Genomic DNA, 20,020 nt, shown 5'->3' on the forward strand with positions numbered 1-20,020 from the left:
ATCTTAACAACCATTTAAACTCAATATCAATTTTAAAATCTCAGCATATACACGTACATAACAGCCCCAAAATTCAGAATTCTGAAAAATCTTTCAAAAATCATAAACATGTTCAAACGACGATTTTTTTTCGATTTGTCTTAGATATGCTATCGTCGTATATACTAGAACATGTTTATACAATCAAATCTAAATTCTAACAACATTTAAAATTTAAACATGGTAGAACTTCTTAAAACTTACGTCAAACATAGCACGCAAAGCCGTAATTGCAAATATACGATCAATCTGAAATTCTATCGGGCGGATCAATTTTTAATCGAAATTGGAAAAGAAAGAAAAAGCTTCTTCTTCTTCATTTCTTCTTCGGCCACTTTCTGAAATTGGGAATGATATATACACGTGTATACATGCTTTAAACTATATAAATACCACTTGCATGCAAAATTGCAGTTACTACCCTGAGCTTTTAAAAATTGCAATGTAGTCTCTGCTCGAGTTTCACCTTCAAATTAAATCCTTTTTATATCCCAACTCAAAATTAAACTCTTAAATCTCATAAATAGTCAATTCAAATATTCTAATCTTTTAATTTAAGAATTCCAGAATTTAAATCTTAAAATCAGTAAATCATCAAATTAAATATTTTTGACCCGAAAATTAAATCTCTAATTTCGTAAATTCTCAAATTAATATTTTTCCATATTCGGAATTTAAATCTCAAATCCTGTAACTAATTATTTAATATTTTTCGGGCCTTACAACGGGTCTCATGTTGGATGGTTCGGATGATCAGGGAACTGTATATTCGATTTTAGTTTCTAGTGGTGATTAGGAGGAGTTTACCTTTTAGGGAGTGTTTACAAAATATTATACTTTTATAGAAGTGATTAATTTATATATTATAAAAAAAGATTAAGAAAAATCAAAAGGTGGTAGTATTTGAAAACAAATGTGAAAATCTAAAAATTAAAATTTGGTAGTGTTTGATAAATAAGTGATTAGACTGATTTTAACATTGACTTTTTTATTAAAATCACTTTTGGAGAATCATAATCACCATGTGACTAGCTTTTGGGTTTCAATTAAGTATAAGCTAACAAATAATTTGGGTTTAAAAAATACACAAAAGTGATTTTTTAAAACTAAAATCTAACAATTTTTTTTTTTTGTGATTGCAAACACTCCCATAGATTTGTTTGGATTATCGGATTCTATTTGGTTGAGTTAACATCTTAAGTTCATCTTTATATATCCTGCTTATTTCGATTGGTTGTAAAATTATTTGTGTTATTGATTACGTTGCATGTTTAATTTGTGTTATTAATTTTAATTTTTTATGCTTATTAGCCCGTTTAGCAGCAACTCGGATAAGGACACTGCACATTATATATATAACTTCAATAATGAGCAATGGTATAACGATACAATGTGTAATTATGTAACAATGGTGGTTTCGACCTTAAATAATAAGGATGAAAAAATGGATAACAAAATGAAAATGTATGATTTTTTTTAAAAAAATATAGATTCCGAACATATATATACTATGAATAAAGCAAGAGACTCTAATATTATAACTAACTTTTGGTCAAACTTTTTTCCTACTCTCATAATTGGCTTTCACATATTTTAACTTTAATACCTACAATTTGTTCTTAAATTTGACATTAAAAAGGGAAAAATCATATCAAGAATTTAGAACAAATCATTCACAATACATAATATTCATATATATGATTGAGTCGGCCTTTTCGTGAAGCAAGATCTATCTCAGTCATACTAATCGACCAATCCATATGTAAACATATATAAAAAGTAATATTTTTTTAGATAAAAATTTTATATTTTTTCGATATTCGAGTTTGGTCGGAAATCCGTATCATAAAACCGAGCCGTGAGACCGTTCCATAAGAGTGTTTGTGTTCATATATGTTATGTTACACACACAAAATGTATGCATATATAGGAGCTATTATTATATATATTATCGAACCATCACACTACATGCACAAATGAGATTACACGTTGGGTTACAAAGTATATTTGAAATTACAAAATTATCATAAATATAATTTTGAAAGACTTTTTGCAAATAAAATGTAGGGATCATTATGTAATTTCAAATACATTTTGTAACCCAATTTGTAACTCTCATTATACATATAACATTATTCTTACGTATTTGTGCAGCTTGCAACTTGCTATCCAAAATTACACTGGCTTATTATCTATAAATTTTCAAATTAATTAAATATATTATAATCTTAATTAACAAGGAACGGAGCTATGGCCAAATTTATTTACATGGTATATGTAACATGCATGGGTAGTTGACAACAACTACCTAACACAAAACATATAAATTATTGTAAATATATATATACGATCCATATAAATCACTCTTTACAATCAAACTTATTAAAGAGATTAAAAACAAAATTTCTATATATGCTGAAAAATTCAAATCAAATCAAATAAATCTCCTTGGATCCGTAACATTGATCCTCCAATGCTCATCTCTCATCCCACTCTCCATAGCTTTCTTCCTATCCCACTCCAGCTCAATCTTTCTCCGTTCCGACAGCCGACAAACGGACCTTAAACGGTCGTCCATGCCGTCGTAAACCCTCCACCACCGTGCATGCGCGACGTCGCTAGCGTACACACGCTGGTCGGGGATATCCCAGTTACAATCATAGTCCCTATAACACAACCATGGCTTCAAACCTAGGTAGTGTATCGAATACAATTTGGGAGGATCCGACCCGAACAACTGGTTCTTAACACTAGCCTCGGTTGTGGAATTGGACCAAAAGTTCTTCAGAAAGTTGACCCTCCTCGGAAACCTATGCCACCACACGAAAACCTCGTTCAAGAAACCCTGATCGCCGCCGTTGTAGGAGATTATCTCTTTCCTACGGGCCATCAGCAGCTGGAAGGTGCAGTTCGACGGCTCGATCACCATTACACCGGAGTTGAAGATGGATCCGTCGTTGCCCGTGGCGGACATCTGAGGGAAGTGGAAGAGTACGTCCAAGTTACGTAGAACCAGGATGTCCGAGTCAATGAAGACGATCTTGTCGTACTCGGTCAGCAGCCACAATCTGAACTTGCTGTAATTGTATTCGTTGTAAGAGTTATTTTCGGCATGTGGGTTTCGGATCCGTTTGATGGTTCGGAGCTTCCACCCTGCTCGGGAGAGGGCGTCGCGGTTTGGTTCGGATATGGAGCTGTCTAAGAGAAGGATGAGATCGCGGTCCGTTCGGGTTTGAAGGAGGGTTTGAGCTAGTGTTATGGCACCACAGACGTATGTCTCGGAGGAATGAAGTAGAGTGGCGTAGGCCTCTCGTTTTGGTGTATCTTGGGAGCCTTTCATTTTGGAAACATCCAAAACTTGGTCCATCCCTGTCATTTTTCCGTGCAACAATTAAATACATGCATCGTCATGTTAAAATTATATATTCAAATCATCACAATAAAATTTAGGGAAAATTATATATTTTTTCTTCACACTGTAATTTCTCGGTGATTTTTTCATTTTTTCAACATGATGTGGACGCGACATGAATACAGTGTTGGTGTAGCGCTAACATATGCAATATCACATCAACACATGCAACCCCATAAAAAATTAATAAATGGGGAAATAACAAAATTGCTAAATTGACCTATGAATAATTTTGTTGTTCATGTAATTGGTCAGATTTTGGTGTGAAATCGCAAGAGTAATATATATATATATATATAACTTCTTTGAAAAAATCTCACAGGTTATTTTTTTGTGAAATGACGGATTTTCTATTAGACTCAACTCACGAAAAAATATATATACTTTTGATGTTAAAAGTGTTACTTCATCGTACATATGAGTTGAGTTTGACCAGTCTCAAAAATATATATCCATAATACTATCTCATATTAGATCTACTCTTTTTTTATCACTACGTTTCCATGTTTTCTCCTAACCACTCCCGTATAATAGCTTTATTATTATGAAAAATAAAATATAATGAAACGGCCTTTAATTGAAAAGGTTATCACTAAGCACTCTGGTAATAGAAAGCTCGGAGAATCATATATATTGGAAGTATACTTAAGTAGTAATACGCAAATAATTTAGTACAAATTAAATGCATAATTTATAAGCTAATTAACTGATTGCCGGAATTTTTTTTAGTGATATATGAAAATCTGCCGTCATTATGTTTTAGTATACAATAAATAAAGTACCGGACTAACACAATATCTTGAAAATATATTTATCTGTTACGAGCATATACATACATATATATATATACATATATATATATATTTGGTTGCTCACTTGGGTCCATTGTTGTTGATTTTAATCATGAAAATCAAACATTTGGTTGCCAAAATATGGTACTGCTCAAGCTAGTAGTCCTACCAACTCTTGAAAATGAAATTTTAGCTATAAAGTAATACTAAAATATGATAATTTGGTTTATACTACTTAACTTCATGTGTAGTATTGTGTCATTTTTATTTTGAAAGAAATGAGGGTTGTTTGGGGTTTCCAATTATTTTATTTTAAAGTAGATGGTGGGTGTATCTAACGAACAACGCAATAGAGTCACACATTGAAGCAACAATATTTTAATTTATGCTTTTTATTTTTTATTGCAAAAAAAATTATGTTTTTACATGCATGAATAAAAAAAAATTATTTGTGAGTAAAAGAAAATTTTGATTGCACTAATGAATATAAAAAACATAAAATCAAACATAGTGTAATAAAATAATAAAATTAATATATTATTATTATTATTATTATTATTATTATTATTATTATTATTATTATTATTATTATTATTATTATTATATATTGCAGACAAAATAAAGTATGGTAATTAAAAGGTTGAATATTGGTTAAATAGGATGAGACATGATATACTTAATCTTTATCGAAAATTCGATTCTTTCTATGGACACTTTTTGGACGATTATGTCGCACTCTTGTCTAATGTGGTTTACCTGGCAAGTCTGGTTTACAGATTTGTCAAATAATTTACCGGACACACATTGAAAAATAGGGGTGACGAGTTTTCACGATATTTCACGATATTGAAAAATAAAATAATAATAATAAAAAGTAAAAACATACCTTTCCCCCACAATGGCAATGCCAAATTGCATGATCCAACAGGCAATGCAACCTTCTGCTGCAGCCTCTCCATCTCCACGCTATAATGCCACCATTCCCCTTCCATTCTCACCAAATCGTCGCACCGGAAAAGCTCGATCATCGGCCTGCATTCGCTCAGAAAAACGACGTCCATCTTCCCGTTCCGGTCCCATGTCCCTCTCTTCACTGCCAAATTTGCTGTCAAAAGGTGCACTTGGAGCCTAAACACATCCCTTTGATCCGAAACATTGCAAGGCAGCTTGGCCACTATCATGTCAACGTAGCCGTGCTTCTCGAACTCAGGCATCGGTATCTCGGGGCACCAGGGGCCATCGATTTCTTCTTCCTCGTCTATCCATTCGGGGAACAAGTCCTTCCATTCGAAGTGCTCCGAAACTCTCTCAAACCGAACCGGAACCATCTCCCCATGTGTCTTCCATCCCGAAACATTTTCGTCGTCCATGTTCACCATTCCTACCTTCATCCCTTTCCGGATTTTGTTCAAGAAATTCGGCCTTTCCCTTGTGATAATCTCCCTTTGAGGCTTTAATTGACTCGCCTCGTCGTTCTCCTCCAACACAGATTTCATCTTGACCCTATTCTCCATCTAAGACAACGTACACATTCTTTGTTAGAAGACTAGAAAAAAAAAAAAAAAAACTTTTCTTTTCAAATGAAAAAATATACATGATGTATTTAGCTCACCTTACCTTATGATGGCACTTGTGTAATGAACATCTAACTCGGGAAGCCGAACTTAGGTGGTGGTTGTAATCGGCGGAAGAAGGGCAGAGTTGAAGGATTACATAAAGAAGCAAGAAAAATGCCAAGAAAACAAGGTTGATTCTGATAACCAAAGCTTTGGTAAAAGTGGCCCTGAACATCTTCTTCATGACCATCCAGCTTTTTGAAGTAAAATATATGCAACTGAAATATATGGATACAATATATCCAATTTATTAACAAAGGGGCTGCAGATGAAATAAACTTGCAATAATTTCAATGTGAAGGAAATTAAAGAATCGATGGCTTGTAAATGAAATACATGTTGTATGAACAAGAAATGTTAAATGAAGCATAAGTTTTGGGTTTTTCTTGCCTTGGGGACAAAAGGGTGGGAGCAAACTAGATCGTTTACTTGTTTGCCATATGGTATTGGTGGGTGCAACTGTAGGCTTTATATTATATTAGTCTTCGTTAACCGGCCGGTTCTTAGTTTTGTATATTTTATATTTAAATAATACTAGTACTTGATGCACACGCTAGGCGTATGTTTATCAAATTATCATATTAAAAATAATTTATGATAAAATTTGTATTTTTTTTTAAAAAAAATTAGAAATCAATTATGTGATGTAAGAGTTAGTTTTTGAATTTAGAAAATAAAATATTTCACTCATGACGTATGAAATGGAGTGAAATTTGTTTGAAAATAAATTGAAATTTTTAAATAATATATTTATTTATTGTATGGGGTTATTTTTGGAAGTTAACTTGAAAATATCAAAAGTTAGTTTCTCTAACATGCTCTTGCTTTATTAATAGTAATAGATAACAAGGGAATTTTGTTTTTTTTTTTTTCCAGGTATGTTTGGCTTTTGTGATATGTTGTTGGTATGTTAGCTTTGTTTGTTTGTTTGTTTTTGTATTTGTTTTTGTTTTTGTTTTTTTTTGTTGTTGCAATTTTAGTCATTTTTTTGACGTGACATAAATCCATCACTATTATAATCAGATATTAAGGTAAGTAGTGTCACATCATTACTCTCAATTAACAAAAAGGGTTAATTATATATATACAATACTTATGTGAAATTTTGATACTTTTGAAAATCCTCTTGACTATTAACACACACGATTTTCAAATTTTGAGCACACGCATCCCTAAGAACACATATCAACAAGGGTAAGTATATGCTCAAGATCATTTGAAAACATGAGAATGTATGTTTAAAATTCGAAAATACTAGCTAGGAGTTTATATATAGATAATTTTTTATGAAATTTTTCAGCAATCTCGAAATTTCACAGAGATATTATATGTAATTAACCCTAAACAAAAAATTTAAAATTGCTAAAAATTGAAAGATACATGATTGAAATTTGATAACAAAAAAGACCAAAACTGTAAATTGGCTAGCATAAGACAAAAAATACAATTTATCCTATTAAAAAATAAGAAAAAAATGTAATTTTGGTTCGGTTTATTTTTTTAAAAGAAATATTGATCTATTTTATCGAATAATTAATTCTTTTGGTAATTATTTTAGTTATTTTTTCAAGAGGGTGTGGTACTACACAATAATTAGCACCATGTTGGAGTGTATCTCATCAACTTCGCGTAAGAAAGGGACAAAATGGGAGAAAAAAACACACAGACATATAGACACACACAAAATTAATGTATTAAAACATAAATTCAACAACATAAAAAACTAAAATCCTAAATAAACAAATATATAAAGAACCAAAACTGTGATAATAATATATGGCCATATATACCAAGTACACGGTCAAAAGTACTTATTAAAAAATGAGACTATTAATTAATTAACAATATTACATTAGCAGATAAAACCGTAAATCTTTACACCCCTCGAAATGAAACTTGAAATTTTAATAGAATTAAAAATTAATTTCAAAATTATGTTTTAATAGTTATCTTTTGGATTCTTGTTGAAGTTTACATGTGATTTGTGTGAATAGATTATATGCTGCCAACAAATTCATCTTTTCAAGAAAATGAGTCATTACGGTTTCTTTGTTTTGGCTTTTGTCTCTTCCCAATACTCGTTTCCATTAACTAGTTTTTTTAATACATTTTTAGAAATCAATTTTAAAAATAATAGGCGAAATCTCCATAGATTATAAAAATATATTTTTTTAAAAAACCATCTATCCACGACATAGAAAAACTTACATTTTTTATCCTGAAACTTGCTCACTTTTTATTTTTATCATATATATATATAACGACATAGAAAAACTTACATTTTTTATCTTGAAACTTGCTCACTTTTTTATTTTTATCATATATATATCTACGGTCTTAATCCACCGATTTACATATCTTTTAACTTCAATTTTTTTTCACGGAGTGTTGATTTCGTGCACCAAAAATGATGACGTGCGTGGCATTGAAGATTGATTATTTGAAATAAAAAATCGCTGACATGATGTCGAACATGTGATAAAGGAATAAAATTGAACAAATGTCAAGTAATGGACTGAAGCTGATAATTGACCGAAAACATTATCGATAATGAAATACATGCAAAAATAAATAAATAAAATAAATTAAGATGAATAAAAAATAAGGAAAGACATGCAAGTTCTATGACAAAAAAATATAATTTCTTACCGTAAATTATTCATCACTCATCAGGGTTTTTGTTAACTTTTTAATTAGAAGAGATTTTGCAATTACTTTTCCTTTTTCCGAAGGTCTTAATTAAGAAATATTAAAAACATAGGAAAGCATATGTATATATATACCTCACACTACAAAACTCCTATTATACAGTTTTATGGATAAATTTTACGAGACGAAACTTAATTCGACCCGACCAAACTCAAAGAATTTTTTTACTTTTTATATCAAAAGTATTACTTTTCACTACATATATAGATGAGGTCGATAGACCTATGATACTGCCTCACAAGAAATGTCTCTAATATTCACTATTTTTTCTTCCATTAATGTTTGCATTTTTATCAAATTAAAATTCAATTACTTTAATATTTAGAAATGCACAAAAATAATTAAAGAAAAAATTGTTTTGGGTCCTTTATTTTTATCACTTTGCGATTTTGATCTTCTATATTGCTATAAAAATTCAGTTTTAATCTTGTATTTTTCCTTTTTTTTGACAATTTTCATATTTTTCACAAGTTTAATTATTTTTTAATCAAATTATTACCGATGTATTAGGCTAATATGAGCGTCATATCAAAAAAAAGAACTAAAATTTTCGAAAACATAGCTAGCAAAAAATAAATATTGTCTTGGGGCAAAAGATAGGAAATGATTGGAAGGAGGAATTGGACATTCACCTTTAATTTGCTAACAACTCATTAGGTTAAATGTCAATTTTAGGAGAAATTCGGAATCGTGAGGGTGCACCAACACTTCATAATTTCATACTATTTTAATTTGGATTATGTTTAGACAAATATGAGTAATAGGATTTAGGTTTGATTATTACACCACACCAAAATTAAATAAACGTGTCTTCTATATTTTATATGTGTATATATGTACCAAACTCTATAAATATAATATATCAGTGCTCTCAATTTTATTTTGAAGTAAAAAATAATATATAAAAATTAAGTCCCAAAATCTAAATGTTGGTTTTGCCATGCAGAAGGTGTTAAGGAAAAGTCGGGGGAAATTAAAAATTTTAACATAATTAACCATTAAAAAATTAAAAAGTATAACTATATTTATGTTTACTCATAAATTAATCGTAATCAAACTATATAATATATTAATATATTTGGAATATATATACTATAGAAAGTTGCTTCTGAAAATTAATTTTATTTTCTTGTGCATTTTTCAGAGTAGTACAAGCACGTTATTTGCTTATTTCTTTTTTTTTTTTATTTTAGCAAGACAAGATATATTTTATTTTCTCATATCATTTAATTATAATAAGTTGAAAAATTAAATAAATTAAAAACTAGAAGTATAAACAAGAAACCCATATTTTATTATTTTTCATTTAAAATTGGCTTGAACTCAAACTTTCATAGCACCACCTTTTTAGAGAAAATCATGTCAGTCATCAATTATTAATCACCATGACAGTTGTATTACATAAGAGTATTATTTAATTTATGTTATATTACATTTGGAGTATTTATTTTTTTATGATGAAATCAAATATTAATTCTTAGATTATTAATAAATATGTCAACTTTCATAAAAATATGATAGATCCACGTGATCTAATGGTATTGAATAGGAGGAGAAACACTCTCATATCACTATTGAATGGATTTGAAAAAAAAAATAGAAAAAATATTATGATTGCCTTTTTTTAAAAAAAATAAATTAAAGATTTTTTTAAAAATGGAACGCAATAGCAGTGGAAACTACTTGGTCCCCAAATACTCCTGGTAATACCATAAACTAACCCCCTATAAGATACTAGTATTTGGATGAATGTAGTACGTACCGTTAAATTTTTTAATGTAAACCAAAAATAAAAAAAAATGATGAAATCAAAATATATATATATAAAAAAAGATGTTTCGTAAATATATATCTACAAAATGAGAAAAAAGATAAATGTCGTATTTCTGTAATTCAATTGCTACCAAAGGGCCAAAAAAAATGAGGGGATCATATCAATGTATTAAAGTCTCTCTCTTGCTTAGTACAGTAAAACCTCTATAACTTAAAAAATCGTTGTATTCCATCGACTTACATCATATTATTTGAATTAATATATACAAAACTGATTGTATATATGATATAATCGAAAATGTGTGTAGAGGAGGTGGTAAATACATATTTTAAAATATTTTGAAACCTTCGGTGACAACTAAGCCTAGTTTACAGACATATTGATTTCTGAATGCAAGAATTGATCTGGTCCGTGCGAAAAATTTTTGTGGTGCAAAATTTGAGTTGGTTACTTAGGTTGATAGAAAATGCAAATGAAACAGAGATTTTTTATGAAAGTTCGAATTCTAAGATTCTACGTTTCCCCTTCTTCTGTTTGCATAAATATTTCCACTAGAAGACTTTGATTTAAGTTCGAAGTAATTTCCTATGCCTCTAGAAAACTGAAAACTCACGGGGAGAATTATCTCGTACATGATTTAGAGCTCGCAACCATTGTATTTGCTCTGAAAATTTGGCAACATTATCTCTGCGGTGAGCGGTTTGAGATCTTCTCGTATCACAAGAGTTTGAAATATTTGTTCACTCAGACAGATTTGAACATGATGCAACGCAGATGGATGTATCTATTAAAGGATTACGACTGTGAGATCAAGTACAATCCAGGTTCTTCAAATCCGGCTGGTGATGCACTTAGTCGGAAAGTGTATGTGAGTTTCCTTCGTACCAGTGTCATTTCTCTAGTGGTAAATAAGTGTTTTTGTAAGGCCCGAGATTATTGGATTTAATCCAAGATTATTTAATTTTAATCCGAGAATATTTTATTTGAGAATTTTTAGAGTTTAAATTTAAATTCTAATATTATTAAATTATTTAGGATTGAAATTTAATTAAAAAGAGGGCCGAGAACTGAATTGTAATTTTTGAAGTTTTTAGGGACTAAAGTGCAATTTGTTTGAAGATATCTTAATTCCCAAGTGCTTACTCAGCTTTCATACGTGTAAATGAGATAGTTCATTCAGAAATTTCATAACAAAGTGTCGAGACTTCATTTTCTTCTTTGAACTTGATTTTCAATCCTTCGTATCTTTTGATTCGCTTATCCGATTTTAATTCCGAAAATAGCACCGCGATACTTAAGACAAGAGCTTTGATTTGATGTAAGTAATATGATGTTTCTAACAGATTTCGAAATCAGAATATTGAAGGAATCAGGATTCGTTCATGTGTACATGTTCTTGAATGTTTATATCTCATATGTTCGAAACTGAATCGAAGAACGAATAGCGGTTGTATCTCTTATGCTTTTTCAGCTTATATGTTAAACTTATAGCTGCTGAGATGCTGGTTTATGATGCTATATTGCTGCTATAGTACATTTATGAAGCTGATATTGATTTTGATATTTTGTCGGTTACCGATTTTCAATCACTACGTCGTCAGTTTATGATTTGAGGCCGTTTTGATAGCCTATGATTGAACTGAGGTATTCTTTGAGATGTTGTTGATGTTATTGCATCTGTATTCTTCAATTTCAGATTAGTATTGAAGGCTAACGACTCAAGAACTTTGAATTCAAACCGAAGAAGAAGTGATCAAGGTTTGAAGTCATTTTGATTGAAGATCTAATGATGATTTTGAACAGATTTTGGAATCATAGAATTGAATGAGGTTTGATATGAATGTTTTGATGTTATGTTTCAGATTTGAAGCGTTCAAAACCAAGAAAATAAGAAGGTATGAGACGACATCGCAAGTCAGGGATTTGAAACTTAAGAATGAAGCTTCTTGAGTTGTCCCGCCAAAAATCACATACTTGTTTATTGTTTTGATTTTGTTATGATGTTGTCAATCCATCTCAAGTAGTGGATCTTTATTTGATATAAGATGGTATGTTATATGAATTGATTCTTGCCAAGGTTTGATGAACCTTATTTTCAAGTCAGACGACTACGATAGATGGATATCCATGTCAAAATCGGATACGAATCTTGATGACAATGACGTGATATGAATCAATTCTGTATATATGTATGCATTTGATTACTCTATTCTCGAGATGAAATGTTTAGAGTCGATATGATTTACGTTAACGCATATATATGTTGATTATATTGAGATTGTATTCTCACCTGAGTTTATCCGGCTGTTGTTTTGTTTTGTATGTGTGCATGACATCAAATGGGGCAGGAGCTGGCCAGAATCGACGCGGGTAGCTAGAGAGAGATTTAGCAAGTGTTGACTCGGGTTTTAGTTGAAGTATGATAGTTTGAATAGCATCAAACTTGTTAGTAGAATTATGGCTTGAAGTACATTTGTGACACTTTGTGTAACTTGTAGTTTATTGCCTTTTTAACTATCTGTTTGATGTAATAGATGCATGGATTTATGCTTGAGACTTAGTTTATGTATACATGCATGTTTCAGATTCGTTAAACCATGATTTGAATTGGTTTTTGGATGATTTTGGATTGGATTTTCAGACTTGACAGCAAAATGGATTCTGCATAATTTCTGGGCAGAGATGCTCGCTCGATCGGTTGAATTGCACCGATCGAGCGAGGCCACTTTTTATTCAAACCCAAGAGTTAAAATTTCTTGCCCGCTAGATTGGTAGAGTTTAACCGATCGAGCGAGGCCAAAGATTGCTCAAACCCGAGAGCTGGACTTTTCAGCTCGCTCGATCAGTTGAGTTTAACCGATCGAGCGAGGTGCAAAGATTTTTAAATTTTTTTTAGTTCTTGGTTTGAGTATTCTTTTAAGGTATGATTAATTGTTAATTAATCGTTACTTGCCCTAAGATGAGATTAGCAACCCGAGATCCCGACAACAGGTGGTATCAGAGCGTAAGTTTCTTAGACTGAGACTAGATGAGCGAGGTAGATCGAGTCCTTCTGATTGCTTTATTTATTCTTTTACGAGTATGCTTTATTATTTTCAGAGTTTATAATTGCATGAGTATGTGGTTTCATGGTAAGAGTATGCTGTACAGTTTTCAGAATTACATGCTAGTTGAATACCTGAACTGAATAACATCATGTATTGATTGATAAGTATGAATCAGAACTCGATCTTTTGACGACGCATGAAAGTGCTAATTAGAGGAGGGACTGAGACAGAATTGTGTATATGATATATTGTTGAATTGTGCACTAATCTATTTGATTATCAGATATGCCTCCCCGTCAAGTACCGAATCCTCGACAGACATTGGCAGTGAATCAGCCAGAGCAGACTAATGCTGCACAGACAGTGCCACAGGTACCAGTGATAGCACCTGAACTAGGACAGGGTAGTACTTCTGCTGATACCATGAGTGCTACTGCAACTCCCATGGAAACACTGTTGAAATGATTTCAGTCCTTCAAACCGCCAACGTTACAAGGAACTGAGAACGCTATTGATTGTGAGAATTGGTTAGAGGATATCGAGCAGTTATTTGAATCCCTTGATTATACAGATGACCGACGAGTCAAACTTGTGATTCATCAACTACATGGCCTTGCAAAGAGTTGGTGGATAGCGACGAAGAGAGCTTTTGAAAACCGAGGTACAGTTATCACATGGTCTGTATTTAAAACTACTTTTTATCAACGGTTCTTTCCTGTTTCTTATCGCAAGGACAAGGGAGAAGAGTTTGCAAGTTTGCAACAAGGGCAATTAAATATCAAAGAATATGTTGCAAAGTTCACCAGCCTACTGAATTTCGCTCCGCATATTGCTGCAAGTGATGAAGCTCAATCTGATCAGTTTATAAACGGGCTGAATCTAGATGTGTTCACTCTAGTGAATGCGGGACGACCAAACAACTTTGCCGATACTCTTAATCGTGCAAAAAGAGCTGAAGCAGGTATACTGAGGCAATGAGGAGTACAGTTTGTGCCATAGCCTGTGAGACAACCGCAAGAGCAGCCACAAATTCCACCACCACCTCGATTTGATGCAGAAGGTAGCAGTAGTGGTAAGAAAAATTTCTTTAAGGGAAAATGGAAACAGTTTAAATGATCAGGTAGTAGCTCTTATAGTTCGAGTGGATCCAGACAGTCTAGAGCTGGACAGAGATCTGATATTTACTGTACCAAGTGTGGGGGTCGTCACACTAGTGGAAATGTCAAGGAGTGTTTGGAAGCTGGCATATTTGCAATCAGACAGGTCATTTTGCATGAGTTTGCCCACAGCGTGGTTATGGAAGTACACAGGGTACTGGATCGTCTAGACCAGTAGCACAATATGGAAGACAAGGATCCTCTGTTCATTCGTTCGAACCACAGCCAGCATCACAGGGTAGAGCAGGAGGAGAAGATCAGATAGTGAATCAACCTCCAAGACAACAAGCCAGAGTCTTTGCATTGAGTGAGGAGCAGGCTCAGGCGGCACCTGTTGATGTGATAGCATGTAACTGCTCTATTTATGGTTATCCTGCTTACGTATTAGTTGATACAGGTGCTTTACACACATTCATTTCTGAACAATTTGTTTCAAATTTGTTTCATTGCATTCATTACCTATCAAACCATTAACTGTTGTAGTATCTATATCTTCACCGTTGCGAAAAGGTATAGTATCTGTGAAGTCTGTCAGAAATTGTATAATGTGGTATGAAGGTAATGAGATTGAGTTAGACTGTATTGTTCTTGGTTTATCTGATTTTGATTGTATTATCGGTATCGATATGTTAACCAAGTACAAAGCTACAGTTGATTGTTTTCAGAAGATTGTGAGGTTCAGACCATAGATGGCTGACGAGTGAAAGTTCTATGGTAAGGGTTCACGAGCCAGAATTCCTTTTATATCTGTTCTTTCTATGACTGATTTATTGAATAAAGGGGCAGAATGATTTCTGATTTATGAAGTTGATGTATTAAAAGCTAGCCCAAAATTGGCTGATTTGCCAGTGTTTAGTGAGTTTGCTGATGTTTTCCTTGACGAGATTCCAGGATTGCCTCCGGTTCGAGAGGTAGACTTCAGTATAGAATTGATATCAGGTACACAACTGATCTCAAAAGCACCTTACCGTATGACACCAATTGAATTGAAAGAACTGAAATAACAACTTGAAGATATTTTAGCCAAAGGATACATTAGACCGAGTGTCTCTCCTTGGGGCGCTCCGGTTTTGTTTGTTAGAAAGAATGATGGATCAATGAGATTATGTATTGACTACCGGCAATTGAATAAAGCAACGGTAAAGAATCGATATACTTTACCTCGTATAGATGACTTATTTGATCAATTGCAAAGTTCGTCAGTATATTCGAAGATTGATTTACGATCTGGCTATCATCAACTGAGGGTACGAGATGAGGATATCCCTAAGACTGAATTTATAACCAAGTATGGCCATTACGAATTCATAGTCATGCCTTTTGGTTTAACGAATGCACCAACAGTATTTATGGGATTGATGAATAGAGTATTTCAAAAGTATTTAGATGACTTTGTGATTATCTTTATCGATGATATCTTGATTTACTCTAAGAATCTGTGTGATCATGCTGAACACCTCAGAACTGTATTGAGAACTCTACGAGAAGAGAAATTGTATGCCAAGTTGTCAAAATGTGAATTTTTGTTGCAGAAAGTCATTTTTCTTGGCCATATTATTTACGGAGATGGTATTTTAGTTGATCCAAGCAAAGTTGAAGCAGTGATCAGTTGGCAGAGACCGACATCTGTGCCAGAAATTCAAAGTTTTATGGGCTTAGCAGGTTATTACCGTCGATTTATCAAATATTTCTCGTCTATTGCAAAGCCTATTACTCAGCTTACACAGAAGAATTCACCGTTTGTTTGGTCTGAAGTTTGTGAAGTTAGTTTTCTTGAGCTGAAGAAAAGATTGACTACAACACCAGTCTTGACAATCCCTTCAGGTACCGGTAATTTTGTTGTGTATTGTGATGCTTCTCACCAAGGTTTGGGTTGTGTTTTGATGCAGAAAGGACATGTTGTTGCTTATGCTTCTCGACAACTGAAACCAAATGATATCAGATATCCAATTCATGATCTTGAATTGGCAGCTATCGTCTTTGCATTGAAGATCTGGCGACATTATCTGTACGGTGAAAAGTTCGAAATATTTTCTGATCATAGGAGTTTAAAGTATCTGTTTTCACAATCTTAGCTAAACATGAGACAAATAAGATGGCTTGACTTATTGAAAGACTTCGATTGTGAAATCAAATATTATCCAGGGAAGTCAAATGCAGCAGCAGATGCCCTAAGTAGGAAGGTATGTTCTTTATCCTTGTCTACTATAGGTATATCTAATTTGATTGAAGATTGCTGTATTTCCGGATTAATATTTGAGACAGATAGAAGACCAATGAGACTTTGTGCTATCAGTGCTGAGCCTGAATTGTTGATTCGAATCAAAAAAGCACAGAAATCAGACTTAAGTGTTCAAAAGTCGATTGAAATGATCAGATCAGGACATCAATCCGAGTTTAAGGTCAGTATTGATGGTATTTTGTATGTGAATAACCGAATTGTTGTTCTCAATCTTTTAGATTTGAGATAGAATATCTTAAAAGAAGCCCATTGTAGTCGATTCACTGTACATCCTGGAGGCAGAAAAATGTATAACGATATAAAAAATCAGTAATGGTGGAAACAAATAAATTCTGATGTGACTGAATTTGTATCAAAATGATTAAATTTCCAAGAGGTAAAAGCTGAGAGGAAGAAACCAGGTGGCTTATTGCAGAGTTTATCTGTTCTTAAATGGAAATGGGACCACATTTTCATGGATTTTGTGACAAAATTGTCACGGTCATCCCGAGGATACGGTGCTATTTGGGTGATCATTGACAGGTCGACGCAATCTTCATGTTTTATTCCATATCGAATGACTTATCGTCATGATCAGATGACAGATTTACATGTTCGAGAAGTGGTACGATTACATGGTGTGCCAAAGTCTATTGTATCTGATCGTGATCCTAGATTTACTTCGCACTTTTGGCATAGCCTACAGCAAGCTTTAGGTACGCGTTTACATTTGAGTACCATTTATCATCCTCAAACTGACGGACAATCTAAACAAACTATTCAGACTCTTGAGGATATGCTTAGAGCTGTAGTACTGGATTTTGGTATTACATGGAAAGATTCAATACCACTTGTGGAGTTCTCATATAACAACAGTTATCAGACTAGTATTGAGATGGCTCCATTTGAAGCACTGTATGGAAAGAAGTGTCGATCACCACTGTATTGGGATGATGTGTCAGAGGTACCTGAATTGGGACAAGATATGACATACATATGACTGAGAAGGTAAAGTTAATCAACAGAGAATGAAAACAACGCAGCATAGACAATCCAGATATGTGAATATTCGACGACGACCATTATGTTTTGAATAGGGAGATAGAGTGTTCTTGAAAATTTCACCGTTCAGGGGCACAATCAGATTTGGCAAGCGAGAAAAGTTATCTCCACGATTTATTGGGCCGTATGAAATACTCGAGAAGATAGGCAATCTTGCTTATCGACTCGCTCTTCCTACATCTTTATCTGGTATCCACGATGTATTTCATGTCTCGATGCTTCGAAAGTACCAACCTGATGAATCTCATATCTTGCAACCTGATGAAGCTGAATTAGATGAAACTCTTAGCTACTTTGAACAGCCGATTCATATACTTGATATGAAGGAAAAACAACTCCGAAACAAGACCATTCCATTAGTGAAGATTAAGTAGAATCGGCATGGAGTTGAAGAGGCTACATGGGAAGCTGAGGAAGATATGAGACAGGGATTTCCAGAATTATTCCACTGATGTGAGTCTTATTCAGTTTTCAGTTATTATTTATCTTATGTGTATACAGACTGCTTATGTGGATTGCTTATGAATTTGAGGACGAACTCATGCCTTAGTGGGGGAGAAATGTAAGGCCCGGGATTATTGGATTTAATCCAAGATTATTTAATTTTAATCCGAGAATATTTAATTTGATAATTTTTAGAGTTTAGATTTAAATTCTAATATTCATAAATTATTTAGGATTTAAATTGAATTAAAAAGAGGGCCGAGGACTGAATTGTAATTTTTGAAGTTTCTAGGGACTAAAGTGCAATTGGTTTGAAGATATCTTAATTACCAAGTGCTTACTCAGCTTTCATACATGTAAATGAGATAGTTCATTCAGAAATTTCAGAAAAAAGTGCCGTGACTTCATTTTCTTCTTTGAACTTTTCAATCCTTCGTATCTTTTGATCCGGTTATCCGATTTTAATTCCAAAAATAGCACCGCGATCCTTACGACAAAAGCTTAGATTTGATGTAAGTATTATCATGTTTTTAATAGATTCCAAAATCAGAATATTGAAGGAATCAGGATTCGTTCATGTGTACATGTTCTTGAATGTTTATATCTTGTATGTTCGAAACTGAATCGAAGAACGAATAGCGGTTGTATCTCTTATGCTTTTCCAGCTTATATATTAAACTTATAGCTGCTAAGATGCTGGTTTATGATGCTATATTGCTGCTATAGTACATTTTTGAAGCTGATATTGATTTCGATATTTTGTCGGTTACCGATTTTTAATCGCTACGCCGTCGGTTTATGATTTGAGGCCGTTTTGATAGCCTATGATTGAGCTGAGGTATTCTTTGAGATGTTGTTGATGTTATAGCATCTTTATTCTTCAATTTTAGATTATTATTGAAGGCTAACGACTCAAGAACTTTGAATTCAAACCGAAGAAAAAGTGATCAAGGTTTGAAGTCATTTTGATTGAAGATCTAATGATGATTTTGAACCAATTTTGGAATGATATAATTGAATGAGGTTTGATATGAATGTTTTGATGTTATGTTTCAGATTTGAAGCGTTCAAAACCAAGAAAATAATAAGGTATAAGACGACATCGCATGTCAGGGATTTGAAACTCAAGAATGAAGCTTCTTGAGTTGTCCCGCTAAAATCACATACTTGTTTATTGTTTTTATTTTGTTATGATGTTGTCGATCCATCTCAGGGTTTGATGAACCTTATTTTTGAGTCAGACGACTACGATAGATGGATATTCATGTCAAGATCGGATACGAATCTTGATGGCAATGACGTGATATGAATCAATTCTGTATATATGTATGCGTTTGATTACTCTATTCTCGAGATGAAATGTTTAGAGTCGATATGATTTAAGTTAATGCATATATATGTTGATTATACTGAGATTGTATTATCACCGGAGTTTATCCGGCTTTTGTTTTGTTTTGTATGTGTGCATGACATCAGATGGGGCAGGAGCTGGCCAGAATCGACGTGGGTAGCTAGAGAGAGAGATTTAGCAAGTGTGGACTTGGGTTTTAGCGGAAGTATGATAGTTTGAATAACATCAAACTTGTTAGTAGAATTATCGCTTGAAGTACATTTGTGACACTTTGTATAACTTGTAGTTTAATGCCTTTTTAACTATCCGTTTGATGTAATAGATGCATGGATTTATGCTTGAGACTTAGTTTATGTATACATGCATGTTCCAGATTTGTTAAACCATGATTTGAATT

The 20,020-nt window shown here is 32.9% G+C and overlaps 1 protein-coding gene across 2 annotated transcripts; it reads right to left on the reverse strand.

Annotated features, from left to right (window-relative positions):
- Window positions 1-2,473: 2,473 nt before the first annotated feature.
- On the reverse strand, window positions 2,474-6,080 carry LOC140884729 (UDP-glucuronate:xylan alpha-glucuronosyltransferase 2). Of its 2 annotated transcripts, none has more exons than XM_073291575.1 (3): window positions 5,860-6,080; window positions 5,129-5,756; window positions 2,474-3,408 (listed from the first exon to the last, which is right to left on the reverse strand). In XM_073291575.1, exons 1-3 carry the CDS (start codon window positions 6,046-6,048, stop codon window positions 2,474-2,476), a joined length of 1,752 nt encoding a protein of 583 aa, XP_073147676.1. In that variant the 5' UTR covers window positions 6,049-6,080. The 2 variants fall into 2 exon arrangements, with proteins under 2 accessions (XP_073147676.1, XP_073147677.1); XM_073291576.1 differs by having other exon boundaries at window positions 5,855-5,965.
- Between the last annotated feature and the right edge of the window lie 13,940 nt (window positions 6,081-20,020).

The sequence above is a fragment of the Henckelia pumila genome, chromosome 2 (assembly GCF_033568475.1).
Source record: "Henckelia pumila isolate YLH828 chromosome 2, ASM3356847v2, whole genome shotgun sequence".
Classification (NCBI taxonomy): domain Eukaryota; kingdom Viridiplantae; phylum Streptophyta; class Magnoliopsida; order Lamiales; family Gesneriaceae; genus Henckelia; species Henckelia pumila.

Excerpts from the sequence above, each read along its gene's own strand:
- LOC140884729 (XM_073291575.1), bottom strand. The coding sequence starts at position 6,048 with ATGGTCATGAAGAAGATGTTCAGGGCCACTTTTACCAAAGCTTTGGTT. Across the intron at positions 5,757-5,859 it reads TACACAAGTGCCATCATAAG|ATGGAGAATAGGGTCAAGAT; the intron begins GTAAGGTGAGCT and ends ACGTTGTCTTAG. Across the intron at positions 3,409-5,128 it reads ATTGCCATTGTGGGGGAAAG|GGATGGACCAAGTTTTGGAT; the intron begins GTATGTTTTTAC and ends GAAAAATGACAG.